Below are 14,430 nucleotides of genomic sequence, written 5' to 3'. Positions count from 1 at the left end.
CAAAATTGTTTTATGAGTTATTCGAGATAAGTAACAGCTTTGTCCGAGATGTTGTAACACGAGATGGTTATGTTATTCGAGATAAGGTGTTATCAAGATGGTATACTTAGAAGAATTCATAAAGTGCAAAATATAAAGACAGACAAAGGCTCCGTTTGGTGTAGCTGTTAAAACAGCTTATAAATTATAGCTTAACAGATTATAGATTATGACTTTAATCAAAAGTTGTTAATCTGTTTGGTGTAGCTGTTGGATTATAAATTTAAGTTGCTGTGTAGTGTTTGTTAAATAAGCTGTGAAATAACTTTTTCAATTAATTTTTATTTTTTGTTTGTCTGCATTTCTCATAAAAAATAATAATAATAATCTATAGTCCATTTGAGTCTTTTTCTATTTTTAAAAAAATAAAAAATAAAAAAATTTAAGAGTGTAACCATAAATTAACATGTCCACAGCAGAAGCTGATAATCAGAAGCAAGGGGTGAGCAGCTTCTCAGAATCAGCTTTTTTGAGTTAAAATAAGCTGTTAAAATCAGAAGCTGCTTGAAATAAGTTTAACCAAACAGTCCAAAATAACTTTTTCAAAGCTAAAAGCCATAAGTTGGCTCTGAAAAGCTGAAACAAACACCCCCAAAGTACACAAGGCACATGAAAGCAGTATAAAGTAACAAACACCCAACACTTAGTCAAAAACAGCTATGTATTTAGAAAAGAGGAACTTGATTCCGTGCATGAGAAGGCACTTCGGCCTCGCAAAAAACAAACTAATTCAAAGAAAAATTGAAAAGAAAGAAATACAATAGAAAGAAGAAAAAGATCTTAAGTGCTAGATATGGGGGCAATGTTCTTAGTCTGCCCCACTTCAGTGATTGGCGGTGTGTCGGCCTCAGTGGACAAAGTGGTATCTTTCTTAGCCTCTGCGTCGGCCACGATTTCTTGGTCAAGTTCCTTCAGAGTGTCTTCAAGGCTTTTTTCGGCCTCGAGAAGGCCTTCTTTGATGAAAAACTCTTGGAGACTTCGTTTTCATCTTCACTGGTCAGGTCTAGGACTTGATCATTTAGGGTGGAAAACTTAGCTCTAGTAGTGTCAGTTTCATCTTTGCTTCCTTCTTCTTCATCTTTCTCACCCTCTTCGGGCTGGGTAGGCACATGAAGGAAGGGCAGAGTCAATTGCGTGAGATCCTGAAGTGGTGATTCCTTGAAAAGGTTAAGCTTCTTTAGCAATACAACCCAATCGAGTTGATAACCTCTATTATAGGCCTGGCTCACTTGCTTGCGGTACTAATCTCAGACATCTGCCTAAGGCCTTTTTGATCTCCTTGTCCTTTCTTGCCAGGGCCTCGGCCAGCTGTTGTATGGCCAAGTTAGCCTTTGTCTCAGCTTCTTTAGCTAAAGCCTCCACCTTCTCAGCAACTCTGTTCGCGATTTAGGTCTTGTCCATGTGCTTTTTTACTAGGCCCTCAGCCTGGTTTAGCTATTCAAGGAGGTTGGTGGCTTCTTGAGTTTTCTTGGTGAGGCCTTTCATCATCAACTCATGATGAATTAGGAATGAGTGGGCATGTTGGATCGGCTATAAGAATAGCAAAGTATTAGATACATACATATTTTGTTAAGTATTGAATATTGGAAATATAAAAGAATAATGCTTACCGTGACAGAGCTGCGCATCACTATTGTAAAATCATCAAACTCATTAAGCTACCGATGTTGTTTATAATGGTCGAAAGGAGGACGATAGTAAAGCATGTAACAACGACTTCGGGATGCTTCTGGGTAATATCCCCGACCTTGAGTGGTCTATCATTGACAACGAACTCGAGGCACCATGTGTCATCGTCAATGATCTTGAACCTGAAAGCACGAAACCTCTTTGCATTAGGGGCTTTAGCAGATCCCGATATTGGCCTGTTCTCGGTTTCAGCCAGTTTTGAGATGCAGATAGAGTCCTCAGGATCTTTCTCTTAAAAAAAAGGGGAGGCGGTGACTTTGGCCTTGGCTTTGGCCTTTTTCACTCCTTCGGTTTCTCGATTGTTAGAAGGGATAGAGAGAAGTGGATAGTGACGATGCTGGAAAGATCGACGAGAAGATCCTTTGCGATGGCAAGTTTGCGACCCATCTCTTCGGAAGTGGTGGCGATGGTGACTCTGGTCCCAAGTTTGAAGGTGCGAAGTGCAATGGGCAAATTTTCAAGATCATGCACTGGCAAGTCGGAGCCTCAGCATTTCTTGCTTCTAGTTCTACTTGCGGAAGTGTTTAAGGGATGTCAGCGGCATCGGTGCTCGGAAGACGGGATGTGTTGTGAAGAAGCCGATGTTGACGGTTGGTTGGTTGGTTGGATATGATGTTGATCCCTAATCTGCTCTTGATGAAGCAGTTGGTGTGTTGGCAGATGGCAGATGGCAGATGGCGGAGTCTTGCTTCTCAACGGGAGGTCAAGGAGTAGGGACTTGTACGTTGTTGTGTAGTCCAAGAGAAAAGGGGCTTTGTGGATGTTGATAGGCAAGTCCAAAAGCCTTTGCAGGTTGATCCTAGGAATGTAGTACTTTCGGAGGTTCTTGTCAGGGCTGGGGGAGATCCAAAAAACACAAAGAGAAAGATTTAAGTGATCAACAGTGGGATGAAATGGAAAACTTAAGCTGATAATGTACGACAAGTGTGTGTTCTAAGGGTGGCTTACTTTTATGGTATTCTAGGATGCTTCTGGGGAATGGAAAGAGACATGTAATCATTCCCCGACATAATAGAATCATTCTCACTAGCAAGTCTGATATAGACATCAACTGGGATATTGTATTCCTGATGAAAGTTCTCTATCTTAGTGGGGCTATCTACCCTCCACTTGTGTATACCTATGACCTCGGCTAAGTGGGTTCGGTATTGTTTTCTATTGAGAAATATTTTGTGTTTTATGTGGATCTATGAACCGCGGCGTAACCCTAAGGAGTACTGGGTTGAAGGTTTTGAAAATCTGGAGAAGAATGCGGGGCTCAATTTATTTTGGTTTCCCTAGTGTATAATGTTCTAGCAAATCCCAATCCTAAATCTAAATAATACAAGGATAAAGGCAAAGATAAGAGGTAGTGATCTAGAATAATAAGAAAAGGCAACCAGATTCTGAAGATAAAGATTGAAAACAAGATCACATTCAAGGAACTGGAAAGGGTGATTCATGACAATCAAGTGCCAGTATGCAAGAACCAGAAAAGTGATGTGCGAAAAGCATATATGGACACAGTGAGATTTGCCGTGAGTTACAAGTTTCCAGACATAGAAAACGCGGAAGCATGCTTAAGAATATAAAGAATAATGAAAGATCACAATCGAAACAGAGGGAATGAGAGACTTACAAGAGAAATGGACATTAGAATCGTGTTCACCAGAGTCATACAATGCTTTTAATCGAAGCAGAGTTGTTGAACGGGCATTAGAGACGGTGAAACGAGTGAGTTGCAGGTAGCTTTGAAGTTTGGCAATGGAGTTTTAAAGAGAGAGGCTTTGAGAGGAGAGAGAGGGTGGTGAATGCAGAAGTGAAGAGACGGAGCGAGAGAGAAAGAGTTTTGTTGAAAAGTGAGAGGGGCAGCAAGGGCCATTATTTCAAACCCTTGAGCGACGTGCCAGACTGGTGCCAGGCAACGTCGTTTAGAAATGAAGCAACGTGTCTGACTCGTGACGAGTACAAACCAGTCTGGTAGTGACACGTGGATAAAGCGGTTCAGGTAGTTATGAAATGACAACTCACACACGTCTTGAGTTCTTGATATTCTTGAACTAGCGAGTCCTAATCTCGACTAATAGTGCGAGCTTGATAGAGATGTTAATCTCGGACAAGAAGGATCATCTTGATTATTGGTTCTTGGTTCTTGGTTTTTGATGAGTGGACATTTGAGTCCTTGTTTCTTGAAGTCAACGAGTCATGATCTCAGTCGGAGGAGTATCTCTAGCATATTGTTTAGCCGACATGATAGGAGATTGAACGATATAGGTTTCATCACCTCATGTTGCCGAGGTAATAAAACCTAGGGGGCAGTTGTAGAGACTTATTTTTAGGGTCCCGCCACGTGGTCGAGGTGCCACGTAGATGAGCTAGATTGTCGAGGTGATTGAGGTATTGTCGAGATATGGTGCGGTAATACCGGAATCTGAGATATTTGGATAGATGACAAAAGTTCTAGATAAGTTGAGGCGCTTAGTCTGGATAGAGATGAGGCCCTTGAAGGGATTATTCTTATCTAACTAAGAGTCCGAGATAAGTGTTGTGCTTGAGTTCTATGAAGCAAGACTTCTAGGGGACGAGGGCACTGATCATTATAAAAGTAAAACATTTTCGTAGGTCTAAGGTATGCTTTTTCTTGTGCATTGTTCACTTCTTTGATATCTTTGGGAAATTGTTTGACTGACTTGATCATCAGAATGTCTCTGTGTGGATGAACCACTGCGGTATTTTTTATTCTCTTGTGTGTAGGTGTTCAGCTTAATCTATTCTGCCGCATGCTTGCTAGCTAAGTTGTTTAAATCTTGACAGAAAGATCTATTTGGTTGTGAGGTAAGAAATCAATACCCACAGTACTATATGAACATAATTTATATACAAAAGAAAGTAATCAGCAAACAAGATGTGATATTGACATTTTAAAATTTTAATTGTCTAGTCAACTCCCTCTCTAGGCCATTTAAATACTTTCTCAAGACTCAATTTTTCTGTACTCCAATCTTTGGTCACAAGAAAAAAAGAGAGAAAAAAGAGAGGGAAAAAAAGAAAAAGAAAAAAGAAGTATAAGGAAACCTAGCAAAAATGAAAATATCATTATTGAAACAATAATACTAAAAATTTAGAAATAATATCCAAAATTTTACTAAGAAAAATTAATATGTAATTTAGATTCATCTAAACATGAACCTCGCACAATAACAATTCTCAACCTTTCACAGTAGATTTCTGGACCAACTTTACGAGATTGTAGACTTTCTGTCATCAAAAGGCTAAGCAAAATAATAATAATAATAATAAACTCAACTCGTCTATAGGACTAGGGAAAAAAAACTATAGACAACAACAAAATAAGAAGGATAAATTATAGAGCAGTCCACTATAATTAGAGCTCGGTATATTTTTATTCGAATTACATAATCTGTTTAATTTGAATTGATTCGGATATAAATGAACAGTTTCACAAATATAATGCAGGTGGATGTGATTTGAAATATGACATGATTGCGAGTTTAACCCGTCGCAAGAATTTGCTCACACTTAGATTTTTTTTTGTTTTTTTATTTTTTTAATCTAGACCGTTATTATTTTATTATTGCATTTTGGATAAATGTAAAAGGTAATGAAAAATTACTTTTAGGTAAGTTTAGAATTTTAAATGATTTTATTTTAATTGTATTGTCGGATAGTAGATAGTGAATGAGATTGATAATCTAGTTTAGGATTTTAAAAGATGTGATTATATTAGTTTTTTATTTGATTTAAAAGTTTAGAATTTTAAATGATTTTATTTTAATTGTATTGTCGGGTAGTAGATAGTGAATGAGATTGATAATCTAGTTTAGGATTTTAAAAGATGTGATTATATTAGTTTTTTATTTGATTTAAAAGTTTAGAATTTTAAATGATTTGTTTATGTTAGGAATGGATTTTGTTGTGTTTTTAATTTTATGAGTTTTAATTCATTAATTATTAATGTTGAAGCATTTTAAAAAATGGAGGGAAAATAATCCAAAATAAATATTTACAAAATGAAAAAAAAAAGACCAAAATAAATTTTTAAAGAAAAAAGTTCAATCCATAAATCGCCTGCACATCCACGAATTCTATTAACACAAACCGCAACCCCCACTGCAGGCGGTTGCAGGTTAAATTTTTTCCAAACCTTATATATGCAGGCGGTCTAAACCGATTCGTAAACCGTCTAAAACCAAACCGCGACCACCCTATCTATAATGAACTTAAATACTTATAAATTTTGTGTACTTTTTTAATGCATCAATAAATCTTAAAATATTTATTTACCCTAATACTTTTACAAGATATTGACAGGTAAAAAGTGAAACAAAATTTATAAGTAAACACTGATCTAATAGACCGCATGCAAGTCCCTCAAATAAAAACTCTTATCTATAGGCTTCAAGTAATAAAAGGTAAATAAAATATTCATTATTCAAACAACATGTAAGGAAAAAAAATAAAAAATTCTCTCTATTTGAAGATCCAATAATAGACACAGAAACAAATAAATTTAAAAAAAAAAAAAGGGGTAAAATTTTAAAGGAAAAATTAAAAAAAAAAAATTCTTAAAATTTAACATTATAACAAAATAAATCCCAAAATTTTAATTTATTTTCTATCTAAATCATTTATCTATTTTCGTTAAATAAAATCAATGAAAAAATAAATATTTTAATCATTAAATTTAATAAAAAAAATTAAAATATTTTATATATAACTATATTAAATTTAATATCTAAAATACTATTTTTTTCGTTTTAAATTGAAAACAAATCAAAAAAATTAGAATTTAAATTGATAAAATTAAAACTTTAAAATTTATTTTATTAAAAAACTCAAATCTTAATTTTTTTTATTATAATTGTCTCAAATTTAAATTAATATTTAAATAGAAAATATATTTTTAAAATTTCACCTAAAGTTGCAAAAATTATTGAGTTGGCTCGTCTTGTTGTACATTCTTTGTTGCACTTTAATGCAAATTGTACAATATCTTTATTACAAATCTTTAAATTTCTTAATATGTATCCTAAAAGCACAAATTAATAAAATAGCATAAAAATTCAATTTATAAAGCAAAATACAGTAGACATGCATATTTTGCCCCCGAAATATAGACGCCACTACTCTTTTTAAGACTGCATGCGCCACTATTAAAAAAGCTTCTTTGCGTATACGTAGCATGTAGAAGCCACTACTCTTCACAATTCTCTTTAGAAAATACAGAATTTGCAAAAAAATGGAGATGCGGGGTATCGATCCCCGTACCTCTCGCATGCTAAGCGAGCGCTCTACCATCTGAGCTACATCCCCTCTGTTCAATCATTGTTGAGACATTTTTTATGTACCAAATAAACTAAGTAATTATTCGTGATATTTACCACAATAATGGTGGAAAAAATAAATAAGTAAAATATTATATTGAGTAATTAAAAAAAATAAAAAAATAATTAAATAATAATTAATTAAGAAATAGGGACACATAAATATTCTAGAAACATCTGATAATTTCCCAATAAACTAATAGTTTTGTGTTATTTCCTTAATATGATGGAGACTATCATGTAAAATCCAAAATCAAAACATATAAAACACTTCCATATAAACAAAATTTATTTTACATAAAAAGCAAAAACAACCAAAGCAAAGATACCATAAACATTAGTTCAAAACAAACTCCTTTTCAATCTAATTGTGCTACATGCACAAAAACCATCACAGAATGATTCACAAACAAAACACAATTCATGATCCATTTTGTGAACGGTATTCTGTGCAAATAGTTTCTCTTTTTTTTGTCTCAAGTCAAATTTAAACCACCTTTAAGTGGGGGTCAATCTCAATCCTTGACACCCCTTCCTTGGCTGCCTTAGGCACCTCAACCACCCCAACCACCACTCCATCCACCTCCTTCACCACCTCCTCGTCGACATAGTTAGGATCCTTCTCATCAATCGCCGGTGGCGCCGGGTCCAACTCGTTCTCCGCCTCGTCCGCCGGGCCCTCCCACGTGTACTTCCCGCCGTGTCCCGACTTCGGCGGAGGCCGAGCAAAAGGCAAACCGTCGGCCGGGTGGCGCTCCATCCTCTGCACGCCTTTGTCGACAAGTTTTTTCTCAATGTACTTGAGGGTGTCTACTTTATGGGCTTCCAGCTCCACTTTCTCCACCTTTTTGTGTCCCTCTTCGTCTCGAATCGGCGCCTTTATCGTCGCCGGCTTGCCCTTCTCGGTCTCCTTCTTCTCATCCATGGCCTTCATTTGGTGAGACTGTTGTTTGATCTCCTTTAACTGATGTGTCTCTTGATGCGTGTTGTGGATTGTAGATGGATTTCAGTTTCTTGGTGATAGTGATAGAGAGGGAGAGGGAGAGGGAGAGGGTGGTTTTATATAGATAGATTGTAGAAGGTGCTGGGAAGATGTAGCTATGCATGGTGTGGACTAGAAACTTCTGGCACCTGTTCCCAACTTTGCATATTCATCTTGACACGTGTATGTTTTGGCACGTGTTAGTGGGAAAGGAGCACAGGTATTCGGTGGACCTCATTTCGGACTCGTTTGTCTATTTATTTGTTTGTTTGTTTTTTTTTTTTTCAAAGTTATGCAAGATATTATGAGTCAGCTTAGCTCTCGCTCACAAAATTGAGTCTTTTATTGTTGGACTAAGGCCTCGTTTGGGAACAGGTTAATTTATTAATTTTTTAGTTATTTGATTAAAAAAATAGGTAAAAAAAATTTGTATGCTTGGGATGACTTTTTGGCTAAAAGTAGAGAGAAAAGAGAATTTTTGACTTTTTAGTGTGAATTATTGACTTTTTGACTAATTTAGTAATTTTTTAACTAATTGACTAAAAAAGTAAGTCCCCAAACGGGGCCTAAGTCTTTTAAAACCAATTTTCTATGATGTATGGCCTCAAAAAATTTTATATTTTTCAAAAAAATCAAACCTCTGCTTTAACTTTTTGAACCCTTTAATTCATATAACTTATAAAACTATTATATATACAAAGAATAAGAAGAAGATGATCTACTGCCAAAATTATGTTTATTATTAATTTATTTAAAGATAAATATAATCTGAAATGGGTAGATGTTTTTATTTTCAGTTTCATTTTGTTCAATTACTATGTAGGGAAAAAAACCCTCAGCTATAATTGTTGGTTCATTTAGCGAGAAATTACTTAATTGCGCAATCAAAATTGTTTTAGTTATAATTATTGTGAAATTGATTTTTATTTTTTTTTAATTTTAGAAATAGTGAAAAATTTTAGTTATGTACAGGAAAATAACAAAAAATTTCAGTAATTTTTTTTGAACATAATTTTGTATATAATATTAATCTTAGATCTCGAGAAGTAAATTTAAAAAAAGTATACTAAAAATTAAAAAAAAAAAAAACCTCTTTACCTATTGAAGAACAAACCAACGGCTTAATTAGATTAAAAACAATTGATAGAACCAGGTTTGGCGTTTGAAAAAAAAAAAAAAACTTTTTGGTTGACTTTTTCGTTTTTAGTAATTTTTTAAAGATTAATTATAGTTTTCGTTCCTGTAATTAGACTCAAATTTCACTTTAATCCCTATAGTTTTAATTTGAACAATTTGATCTATACCTTTTAGGTTTAGTTTCAATTAAAATTTGGATCAAACTATATACGTGAAAACTGTAATTAACCCTTTATTTGAAAAAAGATTTTGACTTTTAGGTTATTAAGTGATAAGACCTTAAATTTTCTTTTTTAAAAAAATCCACCATTGAATACATACATATATATATATATATATATATATAAAAGCGAACAAATGATTTTTTTTGTTTTCACTTTTTTTTTTTTTTTTGGTTGTTGTTGTGTAAACCAGGTTGACTGTACTTCTATTTTTGTTAGGTGAACCTTTTATCTTTACAGTAGTTATTGTTGTTGGATAGATCATATACTTGCCCTTTTATCTTTACAGTAGTTATTGTTGTTAGATAAATCATATACTTGCCCAAACTTATTCTTGTTAATGTACCTTTTAGTTATTGTTGTTAAGTGAGGGAGATTTTCATCGGATTGGTAGGCCGGGCAAAGCACACCAAGGCTTAACTTTGAAACCTGGTAGAATTATGGTAAGTGTTTGTTTGATTCTGGCAACCTAGCAAAAGTGTTTGTTTGACTTCGGTGACCTAACAAAGTATTTGTTTCGACTCTGACGACCTAGCAAAGTATTTGTTCCGACTCTGACGACCTGGCAAAGTGTCTAACTCTGGCGACCTAGCAAAGTGTTTGCCTGACTTTAGTGACCTAGCAAAGTGTTTGTTTGTCTTTGCTAGGCTTAACTCTGGCAATCTAGCAAACTCTAGCGACATAGCAAAAGGTCTAACTCAAGCAACCTAACAAAATGAAGACATCTTGCCCACTTGGAGCATAACATAAGTTGGACTGGACAAACGTAGTATGTGGACTTAAGGTCGCACAAGAGTAGGCTAGGCTATGTCTAGGTGTTTGGGTGGCGTTGATTGACCGGCAAGAGATATGCTAGGCCTTTGGACAGGACTATTGGGCTGAGAACAGAGGCTGATAAGATTGGGCCATGCTGCAAGCTAATCGACTTGAAGGCTTGGACTGAACTGAGGAGATTCGACTGGACAAACGGCTTGGTAGGTGCATTGACTAGACGGAATTGCCTTATGGTGTTGGCCAGACAGAGAGACCTGCACAAGCCTAGTATGAACTTTGACCGGCCTAGCTATGTCTTTGACTAGTTGTAAGGACCTAGCATTCGCAAGAATCGGACAGAAGTTGTGCGACCTTTGTGATCGGTTCTGCTCAGCTGGCTTAGCTTGAAATCCGGACTTGGTCACTAGTTACGACAATGGCATGCAACTATGAAGATGGATTGCTATGCCCAATTGTCGATCTAGAAGTTGGAATGCTTCACTTGGACTTGAGTAGTCTGGGTGTTAAAGGATGGACATTATCCTAAAAGAAGTTGACTCATAGTGGGATTATAAGTAGAGGAATTAGAGTCTTATTAGGATTCTACCTTACGGAAACACATAAAAGCCCAGAGTTTGATCTAGTCTAGGTAATACAACTTGATTCAGAGAATTGATAAGAGTTTTTCCCATATTGATCTTAAGAGAGCTAACTTTAGCATCAGAAGGGTTTTCTGGCATACATCCGCTGATAAGCTCACATGAGTTGTGAACACAGGTGTTACGATGCCGTTAGAAGGAGTTTGAGCTTGATTACAAGGAATACATGTTCGAGGTATGCTCGTACATTAAGTAAATTATACACTTACCTAAACTTACTTACATCCTAAACAAATAAGGGTTTTGTGCAAAATGATTGGCTCTGATATACTTGCTTCGCTTTCCAAATTCCATACCTTATTGAAAATTAAAACGCTAACGTGCCTTTATTTTAGAAGGGTTATTTATATGGAGACCTCTTAAACTATTAAAGTATATAAATGGACTCATTAAACTATTGAGAAGTATCATTTTGACCTCCTAAACTATAAAAACATACAAATAAATCCCCTAAACTATTAAGAAGTATCACTTTGACCCATTCCGTTAGAGGGTCTAATTTGTATGCTTTTGTAGTTTAAAGGGTAAAGTGATAATTCCCCACAGTTTAGGGGGTCTATTTGTATGTTTTTATAGTTTAGGGGATCAAGTGATACTTCTCCATAATTTAGGGAGTCTTCATGAAAAATGATGAATTATTGTGAAGCATCCTATTCCCTTCGGAGCTACTATGCCTGAAGATCATGTACTTGTTCTATTGAGATACCAACCCCATTGTAACATAGCCTAAACTTGAACATTACGGGGCTCCACCGTACTACCTAGCTTGAACATTATCTTGGAGTCCCAATTTACTCAGGTCGACCCACAAAAAATCAATTTCAATATTTGCTTGACAAAATCTCTTCTAAACTTTCAGTTGGAAAGCTCATATGCTATCTCTTATTGGAAGAACTATTCTAGCAAATTTAGGTTCTAAATGTCGTTCCGTAATATGCAACGTGTTAAAAAAATCAATGTATAAAAAGAAATAAAGAATTGTATTATTGATTGATTTTATTTATCTATTTATTACAATGATTCATGATTCCTATATATAGAAGAGGGTGAGTGTGTAGTGGGTTAGGAGTAGGTGAAGTGGAGGTGGTAGTGGTGTAGTGGGTTAGGTTTAGTGGAGTAGGTGAGGTGGTAGTGGTGTAGTGGGTTAGGTTTAGTGGAGTAGGTGAGGTGGTAGTGATGTAGTGAGTGGATTTTAACAGCCCCCCGCAAACTCAAGGGGGATAGGAACTAACCAACTTGAGTTTGGAGAGAGTAACAAAACAAGAAAATACATAAAAATAAAAGAGGATAAGAGACACTGTATGGTCTTGTCGGACCCATGAAGGAGCTAACCGGAATCAATGTCGGGACAGTTTACAGAGTCTTGTCGGACCCATGAAGGAGCTAACCGAAATCAATGTCGGGACAGTTTACAGAGTCTTGTCGGACCCTTAAAAAATACACTGTATGATGGTGTATATAGGCTGCCCAAATATATATATATATATATATGGATATATATAGTGAGCCCTCAAAAGTCGCGCCCTCAAAAGGCATGCCCGACAGAAAGCGTCGAGCCATCAAAAGGTGAGCCGGAGACGCGGCGAGGCACGTGAGCGACAGAGTGGCGTGTCGGCCGCGTCATCAGTGTCGATATAAACCAATGCGGAGGCTGTGGAAACCAAACCAGGCTGAAACCTCTGAACTTTGTCAGACTGCAACACTCTGAAAATACTCTGGATCCAACCCTTCTCTAAAAAACTCTGCGTTTTCGGAAAGAGAAACTTTGTAACACTTTATAGCCCAGAAAATGGCCTCTTCTTCCCAGAGTCTGCTCACTCTCTTTCCAGACCTCAATGAGTCAACAAGAGAGACAACTGGTGCGGTGGCCAGTGAACCTCAACCAAACACCTCTGGTTTTGCTCCGTTGAACTTTCCGATGCGGTCGGTGGAGCAAAAAATGGCGGTGCAAACTGATATTGAGGCCAATCAGTATACTCTGAAGTCATGTGTGGAAACCATGACTGCGGTCACAAACTTGTCGCACCGGCTGCAGAGCAGGACAAATGAGGTGCAACAGTTAAATTCCCAGCTGGCTCTGCTCCAACGCATGTATAAGGATGCGCGAGCAGAGATAAGTGTGCTAAAGGCAGAAAACAAGGAGCTGAAGCGGAAGGCCACCGTGATGTTCCGATTTGGAGGTCCACCATATGCTATAGTGGAGGAGCAGGGAGTAATGATCATGCCTGGTGGATTAGGAAGCACAGAGGCAGCACCGGTAAGGACCGCCCAGGACGGAGGCAAAAAGAAGAGACCGGCGGCAGAGTAGGTCGGTGGGTGGCCGTCTGCAGAAAAGAAAACAAATCTTTTGTTGTTGTGTTTGGGTTTGTTGTTGTTGGTGTTGTTTTTTTTTTTTTTTTTGTGTAAAATTGTGATCGGGGTGGATCCCTGAGATGAATAAAATATGGTTTGGTGTGCAAAGCTAGATGTGATGAATGGAATTGGAAAAAGATTAAAAATAATGTGAAAGAAAAATAAAGAAAAAATAATAAAAATATATTTGAAATAAAAAATATATTTGTTTTTTTTTTTTAATATAATATAATTTTTTGTTTTAATATAATATAATAAAAAGATATATATATATATATATATATAATAAAGAAAGTGAAATTCATTTATGACTTCCCATACTTCTTTTGCATCCTCCTTGAACATCAAATCAACAAAAAAATCTACAAAGAATTTGGTGTCAATGAACAAAATGTCACCATCTTCTAATGAATCAGCAAACTCATTGGATGACCAAAATTCAGACACATTTTCTATAAAATTTTCCACTGTTCGTTGGACATCCAAATCAAGGAAGTAATGAGGCTTTGTAGCAACCATGGCAGGAGATTGCCCATGTTTCCCCATCCACTCAAGCTCCTCCCAACAGATGTCCCGATTCACAAAAGCAAACTGAGACAGTGCCTTAGCACCTCTTATTTTTAATATAATATAATAAAAAGATATATATATATATATATATATATATAATAAAGAAAGTGGGGAAAAAAAGTGTAGGTTGGAACATAGTGGGTCACATGGGTGAGTAAAAGAAAAAAAAAAATAAATAAAGAAATGAAAAGAGGGGGACAAAAGTTGTGTGTGGGTGGACAAATATATTTAGTTTTAGAGGGACATGCCCATGTGGGGCAATTGCTTTAGTAGCAGTGATTCTTGAAGCCGAAACTTCCCAGAAATTTCACTACCCGTCAATCATAAGAACCCACACTCACCAAAGCAGTACTGTTCATCATAATGATCAACAACAAGAAGAGAATGAGAACTCGAATGATGTTGAAGCTATCAAAGCTAAGATCATCGCTCATCCTCACTACTCTAGCCTTTTGGAAGCTTACATGGACTGTCGAAAGGTGGGGGCTCCTCCGGAAGTGGTGGCGAGGCTCACGGAGGTTCGGCAAGAGACGAGGCAGCGAGATTCAGTGAATTGTAGAGACGATTCAAAAGACCCAGAACTAAGGTGAGGATTTAGGCAGTGATGGGAAGGTATGTGTAGAAAATAAGCTGAATAGGTTGAGATCCGGCGGGCGGCTAAGGTGAGGTTGCCGCCCGCCGGAAAAGCGAAAATACTAGGTTCT

The 14,430-nt window shown here is 36.4% G+C and overlaps 1 protein-coding gene, 1 long non-coding RNA gene and 1 other non-coding gene across 3 annotated transcripts; all 3 read right to left on the bottom strand.

Moving 5' to 3' along the window:
• Positions 1-682: 682 nt before the first annotated feature.
• Positions 683-2,563, bottom strand: LOC114263240 (uncharacterized). Its single transcript, XR_003629571.2, has 2 exons — positions 1,650-2,563; positions 683-1,569 (listed from the first exon to the last, which is right to left on the bottom strand). It is a non-coding gene; the product is annotated as an uncharacterized LOC114263240 (long non-coding RNA).
• A 4,405-nt stretch (positions 2,564-6,968) lies between these two features.
• Positions 6,969-7,041, bottom strand: TRNAA-AGC (transfer RNA alanine (anticodon AGC)). Its single transcript has one exon. It is a non-coding gene; the product is annotated as a tRNA-Ala (tRNA).
• A 252-nt stretch (positions 7,042-7,293) lies between these two features.
• LOC114263241 (plant/protein) lies at positions 7,294-8,243 on the bottom strand. Its single transcript, XM_028203749.2, has one exon. It carries the CDS (start codon positions 7,984-7,986, stop codon positions 7,540-7,542), a length of 447 nt encoding a protein of 148 aa, XP_028059550.2. The 5' UTR covers positions 7,987-8,243; the 3' UTR covers positions 7,294-7,539.
• Between the last annotated feature and the right edge of the window lie 6,187 nt (positions 8,244-14,430).

The sequence above is a fragment of the Camellia sinensis genome, chromosome 10, assembly GCF_055761805.1.
Source record: "Camellia sinensis isolate YWXY chromosome 10, ASM5576180v1, whole genome shotgun sequence".
Classification (NCBI taxonomy): Eukaryota; Viridiplantae; Streptophyta; class Magnoliopsida; order Ericales; family Theaceae; genus Camellia; species Camellia sinensis.
Note: the sequence above shows the minus strand (reverse complement) of the source record. Positions and strands in the feature narration are given on the sequence as shown.